The 12,867-nt window shown below is 43.4% G+C and overlaps 1 protein-coding gene across 1 annotated transcript; it reads right to left on the bottom strand.

The window, feature by feature from the left end:
- Window positions 1-4,192: 4,192 nt before the first annotated feature.
- On the bottom strand, window positions 4,193-12,223 carry C1QTNF8 (C1q and TNF related 8). Its single transcript, XM_074158545.1, has 3 exons — window positions 12,215-12,223; window positions 6,693-6,939; window positions 4,193-5,942 (listed from the first exon to the last, which is right to left on the bottom strand). Exons 2-3 carry the CDS (start codon window positions 6,922-6,924, stop codon window positions 5,395-5,397), a joined length of 780 nt encoding a protein of 259 aa, XP_074014646.1. The 5' UTR covers window positions 6,925-6,939; window positions 12,215-12,223; the 3' UTR covers window positions 4,193-5,394.
- Between the last annotated feature and the right edge of the window lie 644 nt (window positions 12,224-12,867).

Raw genomic sequence — 12,867 nt, 5'->3', positions numbered from 1 at the left:
GCAATTAACTGTGCTTCAGAGTCACTGCTAAACCTACAGCAAGATGAAGACTTAATCTTCACCTGCTGCTCTAATTATTGACGACTAGAAAGTGCTATAAGAAGGGCTCTCTTAAAGGAGATGACTTGCTTTGCAGCTCACAAGAACAGTCTCAGAGAGTCAATGAACTAGTTCAGAAGTTTAATCAACTTAGACAGGGCTGACAGTACAGAGCAGCAGGGTTTGACCAGGAGCAAGCATACAGGAACAGAATAATTAGGAGAGAAAACAGGGAGCACACAGAGGCTTTCGTTTCCTTTATGCCATTTGGCATCAAGAGCACTAAGCACCAGCCCAGTCACCAGCTCTGCCAGGTATAATGAGCTCCAATAGCACTGTAAGAGCTATTAGCCTGAGCACTGGTTGTTTGTCACAGCCAGGATTATAAACCCTTTAACACCTCTTTCAAGAAAGTACTTCTGAGTAGTTATAGCATTAGTAAAAGACTTCAGAAAAAGGCATTAAATCCTTTAAGAGCAAAGTCTTCTGTTAGGTCAGTGAAAAAGTTGCAGGACCAGCAATAGGACCCAAGAAGGGTCTTTGTAACACCACCCTCGCACTCAGTACTGCTGCGGTTCACTACAGGCAACAGAGAAGACATAAGTGCTTTCAGAACACTGAGAAATACAGTGCCTTTTCTAATCTTCTATTAAAAACTAAGGCAAAAAAAAAAGGCATCTATGATTTTTCCTGAGCACCTCACTCATTAAACCCTACATGAAACTCACCTCTCCCAGCAGATCTAAAAGGTGGCCCAGTCTTACTGCTGCCTTATATTGACCCTCAATTTGTTAAGGCAGACTCAGGTGGGCTCCAAGTAATTTGCTGCTTCTCCATATAAAGAGGAGTTCAAGCACCACCCCTAAATTCTGCTTCAGGAAAAGGGAAGGGGAAGGAAAATCTGTACTATTTTTAAGCTTCTGGAGAAAAGAGGGTCAGATTCTGTTAGAAGGCAGATGCTTCTGTGTTTGAACTTAGAGAAGTGGTGTTTTTAGGTTAAGTCTGCAAGTACAAGGATTTTTTTTTTTTCTGGTCTTATCCTGCAGGCATAAGAACAGAAGAAAAATGAGCAAAAACAAGTTACAGAGCAATTACGTAGCTAAGTAAGGATTCTGCAGAAATCTTGCAACTCATAATGCAATGCTTCATTTAGCGTGCTCATGTAAGGAAGGATAGTGAGTGAATGAGCACATTTGGAAGTCATAAGACAGACTTAAGCGCAGGCTTCAACGGGTCAGATCGATCCCCAGGAATTACCAAGCTGTGCTGCAGGGTTTCCTATGTGTGGGTCTGTGATGCTGGAAACTGTAGCTGAATCATACTTAAAGCAATGTGAAAGCAGGGCTTGCTCAGCTTCTTCTTATTGGGATTTTTAGTGGGAAGTATTTTGTGTGGCTTTCTCAGGCTTTTCTCAATGAAAAAAAAGCTGAAACTTAAATCTACAGGAAAAGAAGGTTAAAGGGGCAGTGTGCAGCTCTGCGGTGCATTCCTCTGCTCTAAGCCAGAGCTGCCCTTATCGTTCCTGGCAGATCCTAGGATGCCATTGAAGGCTTCCTGGGATGGAGAACTTGTCTTTCATGCTGCAGCCACTTGCAGAGTCTCATTTTCCTACTTGAAGTGTTTTTTCCTTATATTGAACATAAATCTTGCCCTACCCCCAGTGGATACTGGCAGGTCGTTTGCTTGTTCTCTACCATTCATCATCTTTTTTGGGACAAGGACAGATGCTGTCCCAGCACACTCTCTCATTGTGAGGCGCTCTTCTGCGGCTCTGATGCTAAAGAAATGAAGGAGAGGATTTTAGATGAGTTTATCTCCTCTCTATTGCCAAAGTTTGGGCTAGTAAGTGTAAATCTCATACAGATTTGAGGTCAGAAAACAAAGGGTATGTTGTATTACAGTCTGTTTTAGCCTTCCTATGCCAACCAAAAGAGATTTTTTTGGGGGTAGGTGCTTCTCATCTGATGTTTTCCATAATCTTTCTGTTGTTATAGAGGGGCCCCATTCCCCATTTGCAGCTCCTTGGATATGATCTAAACAGGTTCCTTCACTTCCCCTATTTCTGGCCCTGCCCAAAGAACAGGTAAGGTTATTTTGGCAAATTGGTTTATTGGTGCCTTGTACCTTGTGGGGCTTCATGTTCCATGAGGATCCTGTGATGAGACCTACAGGAGAGCTAGTGCTTCTTAATAAAATGCACTGGGATTTATGGCAGCTGAGGCAGTTTTGTCATTTCTGTGTAATACTGTTCACTGAAGGATTTGGAGAAAAATCTTCTGACAGATCCCTGATGACTTATTTCAAAGCATAAAATACAAAGTGCCAATTTAGGGAAATAACTGGAGAAATAAATACAAATTAAGTTTTTTTCCTTTTAATTTAGATTTCAGCACTTAAACCCCCATGCTTTTTTCTCTTCAAAAGAGAACTTAAAAAGTTTAGTTCTCCAAGCCACATATTGCTGGAAAAAAGGGATTTAAATTCCGTTCCTATAAGAGAGGCCCTGGCAAGCTGCCTGTACTTTGATCAGCAGATTTCAGATATTTGTGCTTTGGATTTGGCTCATTAAACTTCTCTAAACAGGGATGCTTGTCCCAGCCCTTGAGGTTGGAAAAAACTGATGGATGCATTTAAAAGGTGGCAGGACAGATGTCTTTATGCATTATACTTTTTAGATATTGTAGCTTTTTTCACCCCAAAGGACTCAGAAGGTTGATACTTCTAGTTCTTTGATGCTATAAATGACTAATTTGAATAATGTAGGCAGCTCAATAACCTTTTTTATTATTTGAAAGGTTATTCTGCACCTGAAACCAATGTGGCTTTAATGATTTACCTGCTTATGCTACTTGCATATCAGTCATGAGTATTTTGAATGTCTTCTATTGTTTCAATAATCAGACTATCTCTGACTGTGTGACCGGTGTTACGGAGCTATGCATATAGTGATATAGGTGGATGGATTTTTGCTTGCTTCCTGGTAGAAAGTAACTTCTCCAAAATCAGTGAGGATTGAACATAAACACATTCTGGGTGTGTTTTTTTCCAGCGCTGGATTAAACACTGTCAATAACTCCAGCTGGGCATGACCTTTTAAGAGGGCTGGATCATTTTTTTTTCTTTTTAATTATAGTCAATGCAGCGAACCGCAGACGGGAGCGAGCCAAAGCTGCGGTGAAACTGCTCGATATGTGAGGAATGTTAGACAGCCCCTGGACCGCATCAGCCTCAGCTAATAATCCCTGCTCCACCACAGGCATCTCGCGTGGTCCTTTGCTTGTGGTACCCTGCACCCAGAGTACAACTTTCTGCAGCTGCAAAATCTAGGTCTGGGTTGGGAATGAGTCCAAACCAGGGACAAAGGAAGGGGGAAAAAAAAAAAAAAAAGAATTTGAGCTCTCAAATGTGGCACATGGCTGGGAAAAACAGGTCTGCAAATGCCTTCACTGACTCCAGTGCAGTGGAAAGGTTTCTGATTGCACGTGTGTTTTCTCAGGGCTGGCATCTCCCCGTTAGTGCTCTCAGTACTAAGTGGCATGCTGCAAATAAGCAATGCAGCCATTAGGGCTTTTACCATCATCGTAATGGAAACAGCTGATTAGGAAGCTTTTTTAGAAGGAAGATGGGAAGGAAATGCTGTGCAATGGCCTGACCAAAGCAGCTGGGACAGCTGAGAGCAGGTCAGTGGAGGATTTGTGTAATATGCCCCTGGGAGTTATTTTTAAAAGCTATGCAAGTTTCCCACTTTCCCTTTTCAGGGTTGCAGGCTGTGTTGGGAGCAGGAGCAGATGTGACATACAGGCTTGTAGACCCATTTTCATCATGTGTTTACACGGCAGATAGGCTACTTAAAAGTTCCTGTCTTCATGGAGATTGTGAGATCTCAAAGGTCTGGTATTTATTTTACAGCAAGGGGTCATTAACTTCTCCGTCTCTCCATCCTGAGACTTGATGATGGCTGTTTACTGGTCTGCAAGGGGAGGAGTTGGTATCAGTCTACTCTCAGTTCTGGGGCCCTTTGTTATTAAAGTAACTAAAATTGCCACCTGAGACTGTTACATGGAGCTGGATGTTCAGTCTAGTGCTTTTAGCCCCATACTGTGAAAAGGTGTATGGAGATAAGACAAACAAAACCAGGGTACTCAAAGCAAGTGTACTCAAAGCAATATCTTTATTTCAGCTACTTTTCCAAACAGCTGTGGACAGGCGGGGTACAGCACTGAAGCAGTTTGCCTAGCAAGAACTTTACATGTAGCCTTCATAGAAATGGCTCAGGATGCAAACAAGACACTGGGGAAATGGGCAAGAAGGAACGGGGAAAAACGATGTTTCTTCCTGCTGTTTGTACCTTTCCACTGTTGTGTAAATAATACTTTAGGAAAAAGAAACCAAATCCCCTAAAATATCACTGCATGTAGTAAAGAACCTTTTTTCTTTCCAGTTTTCTTCTCCATTTTCCAGAAACAGGGGTGCTGTAAGATGGTAATTTTCAGATGTGAGCATGGCCTCAAATTCCAGCTTGGCAATGAACACTCTGAAATTGGACCCTATGGCAGGGCCCACCGTTTTTCTTAAAATAGGAAACACACACGTTCCCAGCCATGTTGGATGTTCTTATGTGATAAGTATTGCTAGCAGTACAGAAGTCTCGCAAAGCCATAGCATGTGGCTACAGCTGCACTTAAAACTCTGTGCCTCTGAAAAAGCTTTGCCAGATCGATATGCTGCTATTTATCCAATTCTAGCATTATGCTCTCTGAATGTTATATTACATGAAATGGAACAAAAACGTAATTTAGGGTAAATGTACTGTGCAAAATATTGTTCTTAACACTGGTGCGTTCTTGCCTACCTGAGTGGAGCAGACCTGGTGTAGGTGCTGGCGAGTGTGGGCCCTTATTAGCAGCACTGTGCACTGCAAAGATTCCCAGGCGTTGTTGTAGGAGTAATGACATTCCTTAACCAGCACCCAGGTAACTGGTAGCTGAAGATGACCCTTAGATATAATTAAAACGTCTTCTCTAAAGCAAAGCGAAGAGGTTAGACTTTTGCTACCAACTTGGTAAGCTCTTCAGAGATGTTTCTGGGGATCTATACAAGGCTGCAGAATTGGGGCCTTCTGTGTTCTTCTTCCCGGGGCACATAAGGGCTGAAGCCTTCTCAGTACTTGTGTAGCTTGCATCACCTTGAAGCACAGTCACCTCCATTCACACAGGTGTCCTTGGCATGGACAGACAACCCTGTCAGCAGGCCCAGAGGCCTGTAATCCTTCCTAGTGGAACTAGACATATGCATTTCTAAGAGGGAAGACACTAATGTATCTACCAAAGCTTTGAGCCTGAAGCTGATGAATGGCTACTCTATGGCTGGCTTGATTAAATGGCCATTGAAGATGATGTAAACATCAGACTCCTCACTATAAATGGCATTTTCTCTCTCCCTCTTGAACATCCTCACCCAGACCTCCTCTCCTTCCTGCAGGTCCAGCATCAGGCTCTGGCTCTGCATGATGCTCCGATCACTGGGCTGGGCATAGAGGATGGCCACCTCTTTCTCATTCTTCATCAAGTGCAGGTAGGTCTCCTTGAAGTTCCAGGTGTGGACGTTGAGGCTGAAGTAGTAGATTCCTGCCACATAGCAGAAGAACTTCCCCGAGAACATGTTGAAGTGCTTGTAGAGGTTCACAAACTCAGTGTCAAAAGTGACGTGCTGGAAGTAGTCTGAGCTATGAAGGGGTTTTCTCCGACCCACCGAGAAAGCAGCGTAGAGCTGCTTGCAGGAATGGCCTTGTGGGCCAGGCTGGCCTTTCTGTCCCTTCCGTCCATTAAAGCCACGTAGCCCTCTTTCTCCTTCCTTCCCAACTGGTCCAGGGTACCCTTTCTCTCCCATTTCACCTTTCTCACCTGTGAGCATAAAGGAAAACCTTGTCAAACACAAACATGCGAAGCCCAACCTGCAGATGCATCCTTGCTGGAGACAACGAGCAAAGCAGCTGCTAAAACACTGATTTCCCAGCACAGATATCTGGAAGCATTGGTCAGACACCAGCACCTTCCTAATTCTCAGCAGGCTAAAAATCCCAGCTGAAAGCTTGGCCCCACTGACCTTGTGGTGGCAATGATCAATAATGAAACTCCATGACCTCACTGGAGTGGTTACGTGAATCCAGTAGTCATGAACCCAGCACCTCTGTGCAGACGTTAGGGCAAGTTATTGATTCTGCTAAGGTCTGATTTGGGCTTGGGAGAGGTGGTTGGGTTCATCTGCTCTGCAGGACTCCCTGGTACGTCTTCTGTATTATATGCTTAATTTTTGTTTGCCTGCCTTACAGAGATAAAAATAGTGAAATGGAAAAAGGGAGTGAGAGTTTTTCCTGCTAACTCTACCATTTAGTAATTCTGTGATAAAATTTGCGTCTGGTTTTTAGTGTGACCTAACTCGAGCTTCCAATGATTCTGGTTTTTGATGGATTAGAGCCTTTTGTCATCTCTTCTCACTTGCACACATTTACAGCCTGTGCCATGTCACCCCTTGACCTTCTTTTTGGGTAAATAAAGTAGATGAGTTTCTTGGTGTAGGGAGGAGCACAGCTTGCAAAATGAGGGTCAGCAAGTAAGAGAAAAGTTGTTGTCATGGTAGTCAGCTTCACCCACCTTTGAGGATGGTGATATCTATAGTGGGCTGGACTTTGGGTACCGAATAGGCAGGGTCACTGCTCATCCTTGTGTATCGCGAGGAGATGATAGAGACGGGCTGCTCTGACGGCCCACAGCACCGCACACATGAGAGGCGCCGTGGTTCCCGTCTCGGCAGACCCTTTTCCAGCATGGCACTGACATTCACAGTGGACATCAAAAGCAGAAGAAACATCTTCATCTCGCTCATCTTCAGTGGAGCCAGCTGGACTGAGCAAAGGAACAGAAATGATTAACATGGTGATTCAAGTCAGAGCTTCTGATGGGCCATCTGTTAATGTTACCGCAAGGTGCATTTCTTCTGATTAATTATTAGCTTATCTTGTAATGGCACCAGGAGACTCCAGGTAGGAAGGGTGCCCCACTGCGCACTGTTTACAAGCAACGGAAAAGGCAATCCCTGTCTCATTACCTACAGTTGAAATATCTGACAAGAGACACCAGGTAAACAAAAGAAAAAAAACCAAACAAAGCCTGCTGAGATCGGAAGTTAGGGCTGAGCTGCTTAAAGCTGTCATAGCAAGCTCTGCTCAGGGTGGACTCGCTGCCTGGCTTTGACCATATCCATGTGCTGTTCCTAGCAGAATTTCTGTGTACACTTCCCATTTTTATTTTCCAGTGTGCAGAAAGGAAACCCAAATAGCTGCAACAAACAGACTGTACTGGGATTTGCTCTGCACAAACACTAGTTTTTGAGATCATCTGTTACATTTTTCATCTGCTACTGGTGAGCTCCAAAGGCCCTGAATACTGGGTGAAATGAACAGAGAGAAAATGTTTCAGGTGGTGCAAAGGAGGTGAGTTTTCTCTAGCTCCCCATCGGCCCCCTTCCTAGGGAGCCGGGGACAGGCAACTGCCTCCTCATACCGTGTATAATTAGTGTCATTCTACTGATTGCAGCGGTGTTTCATACAAGACAGATTTTGGACTGATGCCTTTTGGTTCTTATCCAAAGTCCAATTAGTTAGATGGACTCTTGTTGACCTCAGGCTGGGAACAGCTTTTACAGCTCCTCTTCTACCAGCTTTAATTCCTGGAATAGTTTGGGAAGGTAGCAGTGAAAGCCTGGGCTTTCAGAAATAGTTCGATGAACACTCAGGCCCCATCTGCAGAGGGAGGGAGGGAATTCTGCCTTGGAGCTCTACAAAGGCTTCACTGGGCACAAAATGGACCAGTTGAGAAAATATGAAAAAAAAAGTGTCAGTACGGGGCAAGGTACTTGGATTGTACCGGCGTTCCTGAGAGATGCTTTCTTCTAGTTCTTACCTGCCCCAAAAGAACCGTCATTCACACCTTTTATTACTTGGTGTAATCCAGCTCCCTGGAAACCCGATGAATACTTATTAGCAGCAGCATAATAACTTTCCTTCTGACAGCAGTGAAAGTTCTTTCATCAAATCTGTCATAACTTGAAATGATCTTTCTATTCATAATTGTACCTCATTCCAGGTACAAGTCTGAGGAGGGATTAATACTTCTTTTATATCAGTGGTCAGGGCCTGAATTTCATTTTCATTAAGTCCTTTTTAATTTTCATTCACTTCTTAAGCCATCTTTGTGCTGCCAAACAGGAACAGAAAAGCAAAGCAAGTCTAAATGGACAGCAGGTCATAAATAACCAACCTGTACGTGACCAGAACAGAAAGTTCTGCACCATGAAGAGCATTTGGGGTCCATATAATGTCTTTGGGTTCTCCTCTGCTGTAATTAAAATTTGTGCGTATACATAATTGTCTAAAGGAGACTCCATGGTCACTCGGAGTCTGAGGCCGTCAGGGCCAATATATCCTCTGTGGGACTAAAATCTATTTAGCTCTTCTTGGGAGTGTGGGTTGTCAATAACCTGGGGATAAAGTATAGGCCATTGGATTACATTATCAGAACATTAAAACCAGAGGACATAATTGCTCCTAATACCTTCACGAAGGAGAAAGAGCATTCATTAAGAGGGGTATTCATAATGGGAGGAAGAGAAAGGATTCATAAATATGAAGAAATTACTTTACATTTTTATAGGCCATTATTCTCCCTAAGATGAATGACTTTCCTATTTTTAGAAGTGACTTAAGGGGAAAAAAAAAAAGCCTGGGTGAAAAATCAGTGTTCAGGCGGTGCACATTTTACATTACTGTAATCCAAGCAGCCGTTGAAGAAATCGTGGCCACTTGCATGATTCATGAAGAACTATTACTCAAGTTATTGGCTAGAAATTGCATTTGGGAAAAAAAATGAAGCAAACGATGCAACAATCCAGTCAATTCAGGGCATCCTAGAGCTGACACCCCCCCTGCTACGTTTCCATTCAAAAAGTTAGTGAAGTTAGTTCACTAAAGTGGCAGAGATGTGCATTTGGTTGCAATATCTGTGGTTAGGTGAAACCTTAATGATATAAGCGAATAAACGGAGTTTCAGATTTGCAATCTGCTCATAACAGACAAGAAAGGCCAGGAGAAGAAGGAAAGAGGTGGAGAGAAAGGAGTCTGAGAGGACTGCAAGAAAAGGACGATGAATTCAGCAGTATGGGATTATGTTTGGAAGATATCCAGCACAAAACTGGAGAGCAGGTGAAGGAAAAACCCCAGCCCTCAGAAATCAAATGTGCAACAGGAAAGGAAACAAACCTGGTAAGGATTTCCTTATAATAAGATCATGTCAATCTGGAAAAAAGAATGATTTGAGCCAAATTTCAGAGGAGAAGCAACTATAACTCTCATGGTATAGGGGAAGTAAAATCTGAAACCTTAAAAAGAAAGATACAAAAAGGATGAAGCTCAGAATATAGACCTATGAGGTAAAGCGAGAGGCTGTTTTCAGCCATTTGTTTTTTCCCTTAAAGATAATTATTGTGTCCTTATTTTGTCAAATGTGGCAATGATGGATTTGACTTCAGCTGCACAGGTTTATCTTCTTGGGAAGACAGCAAACAGCAAACTTGGCTTTGCTCTGCTGTGCCCATGACTCACCAGAGCACAGGCTGGGAGGCTGCCTCTCCGGCACATCATTCACATCCCTGCACAGGAGGGACATCCATCCTCCTTCCCACCAGGATCCGACACGCTCGTTAGTGCCTGAAATGATGCATTAGTCCTGCATCAAATGCCCCAAGGCTGCAAAACTGAGTGCGTTCCTCCTTGATCATCCTTCACAACACCACTCTAGAGATGGACAGGAGCGTCCCGAAAGCAACAGATTAAAACTGGAAGTATAAATTATTGTCTTCTGTACAGGGAACCTGCAAATCACAACCTGGTTCAATTCAGAAATCTTGTTTTTCCTATCGGGTAGAAAAATTCAGAGATGGTGACGGACGATAGACACACACGTTCTAATGGCTGGGAGGAAAACTGGTCTCACGTCTTCAGAAACTTTGAAGGCTGTAAATGTTTCACTTGAGGAAAAGAAGATGGTCTTGGCCCTCCCTCTCTCAAAACCTTTTTTTCAGTTCAGCTTCTTTGGCTCTGCTTTTAGCTTGGGTTCATTTTGAAACAGTCAATTGACAATTAATGAGTTTGAAACATTTCATGAGTTTGAAAAGCTTGCGGCAACACGTAGAAAAATGTAAATTGTTTTGATGCTTCTGACACGTCTTGCAAAATGCTCGCAAAGCAGAAATCTCACCACAAGGCTGAGTGTGTGACCCGTTTGTTTGCAATAGGTCATTTCAAGATAAATGACTTGCTCTTCCCATGAGATTTTCAAGCCTCCCCACTCCAAAGCCATGAAACACAGCACAGTCCCCAGCCTCTGCAAGCGGAACCGGGATGAAACCCAACAACCAAGTGTGAAGTTAATCCGATGCTAAGGAAGGAATTCTCCATGTGCAAAATGAAAATTTATGAATGATGAATTGAGATACCTGAACTTGATGAAAAGGCAGTTAATTTCAGTGTATTTTGGTGATGACGATGACTGCTGGTGGTGCTCATTATAACATTAGAATATGTGTTATTGTTGGAGAGCTTTTTAAATGTAATGAAAGGTTTCTTTGACTGAAACCACCCTTTAGCTCAGGTTTAAAAAGACTGTTTGCTTTTTCTGTCTCTTTTCTTCCCCTCTGAATTTCTAAGTAGAAAGATAAGATTAAAATATTACTGAAAGGGATTGTTTGTTCAGGTATTTCTGCCTGGTCCAAAACAAGAAGAAAAAGCAAGTGAAAATACCGGTTTCCTTGCATTAAATTCAACCACTCCCATTGTTGAGACCCTTTTGAAAGGGTGTGTCTGTCTTCCTAACCAGAGCTGGCACTTCAAACCCTTTAACGGCTGCTGCCTCGCAGTCCCGATGAGGATGCAATGCCTAAACCAGGGACACTGTTGTCTACACGTTCAATCCAAGGCAGAACAGATGATTAAATAATGTATTTTTGCTCTGCACTGACCTTGGAAGTACCCTGATTTAAAATATAATGCATCAAGCTTCTTATTTACGTATTTTGTACCTGCTATACACATCCTGCATCAAAAATGCTGGTTTTCCAATGACACCTGGCATTCCCCATGTCTGCTAGCAAAAAAAAGCCAAATCCCTCCCATGCAGGGCTTTCGAGAGGGAAGGGCAGAAGCCATTAGTTCCAGTTCAGGGAGTTAAATGATGTGATTCTTTCTTCTTGTGTGCAACTTGTTATTTAAATATATTTTCTTGATGCTATTACAGCTGAAGAGAGCACCTTGATTGATTTTTTTGGTTCATGATTGAGTTTAATCTTATAGCTCAAGGTAGACAGCTTATGTATGAGGCTCATGCAAAGTTTTTTAATGATTCCATGTACCTGAAGAATTTTAACACTTTGATGTAAAGTAATGCATCTGGGCAATAGAAATTATAAGAAATCCCCATAGCATCTGCAAAAATAGCTTCCTTGCTCTGCACACAGAGAAGATAAAGCAAGAATGCAAAGCAAGTCAGCCTGGAGGCAGAACCAGAAAGTTTTCCCTGTGGTTGGCAATGCGGAGTTTGCAACCTGGACCCTAATCTTGGCCGAAACTTGTCTGGTCCATCGGCACTGCAAGCAGCCCCTATGGGATGTACAGATCAAGGCAAAGGTACAGATCTACCATAACATACTACAGGCTGGGTTTTCACTGGGTTATGTGGAAGTATGTCCTTACCTTGCAGGGATGCTCGAAGAATAAATCCCACTAATAACTGTGCTGTTGCAATATTGAGAGTTCACGAGGCAGAAATTGCTCTTGGATCCCTGAGCTGCACTTTAAACTTCTGCTTGCATTTTCCTTCCCGTTATTCCTAAGGATTCGCTCGGAAAAGCAATCTATGACTATCTTTGCTTCAAATTCACGGCGCACAGGACAACACCGGCCACTGCCCATTTTAATTAGTGACAAATCTTAGCTGAAAACCCAAGAGAGCTGTTAAGACTAAAACCTTTCTTGCGCCGCAGAGATGGAAAACACATGGATATGTCAGCCTCGAATCTCGGCGTCACTCCAGAGATGGAAAATATTCCAGTTCTGTTTTTTTACCTTTTGTCTTCTTTCAAGCCTCGACCTCCTCACTGCTCCAGACCTCCTTGCACCGCCAGCAGCAGGAAACGAAGCATCGTTAGGGCCAGGTCTGTCTGGACACTGGACTTCCTCTTGGAAATGATTTGTTCAGGATTTTTTTTTATTTTCTTCCCCGGGAGGATCTAAAATTTCTTCATGAGCAACTGACTGTAGAAAAGCCTAAAACACTCAAGGAGCTGGTGTGCTTTCCCAGGCAAAGCTGCCACAGCACAGCAGTTCCTCTGCCCGCAGTGCCAGAGCTGAGCGTGGGGCAGCTCCTCTCCGACACGGTGCTACAGAGATGCTTCGCTCAAACTGAGCATCAGGAGCCCGTCTGCAGCCATGAAGTGACTTGAGGGCTTGCAGACAAGAATATTTGGAAGCCGAAAAACAATGTGGCTTAAAAATTTCCGCTGTCTGTAGTGGTTTGCAGATGACTGGCGTTAACGCCCTCTTGTCCGCAGTGTTTATACAACACGCTGGGGTGAAGCAGAAGAAGGACTGGGAGTGCTGCTGGGGACAGCTGGGTCAGTTCCAGGCCTGTGAGTTGTGAGTGGGGCGGGAAGAGAGGCAAAGCCAGGATCCGGCCATGGAGAAGTCCAGGGATGTTACTGCATCCATATTTGTAATGG

The sequence above is a fragment of the Numenius arquata genome, chromosome 14 (genome assembly GCF_964106895.1).
Source record: "Numenius arquata chromosome 14, bNumArq3.hap1.1, whole genome shotgun sequence".
Lineage (NCBI taxonomy): Eukaryota > Metazoa > Chordata > Aves > Charadriiformes > Scolopacidae > Numenius > Numenius arquata.
This window is presented reverse-complemented; position numbering and strand designations above follow the sequence as displayed.

Bases quoted from the DNA above. Each gene is read 5' to 3' on its own strand.
- C1QTNF8 (XM_074158545.1), bottom strand. From the start codon at position 6,924: ATGAGCGAGATGAAGATGTTTCTTCTGCTTTTGATGTCCACTGTGAAT. The intron at 5,943-6,692 runs GTGGGTGAAGCT...TTATGCTCACAG, and splicing joins AGATATCACCATCCTCAAAG to GTGAGAAAGGTGAAATGGGA.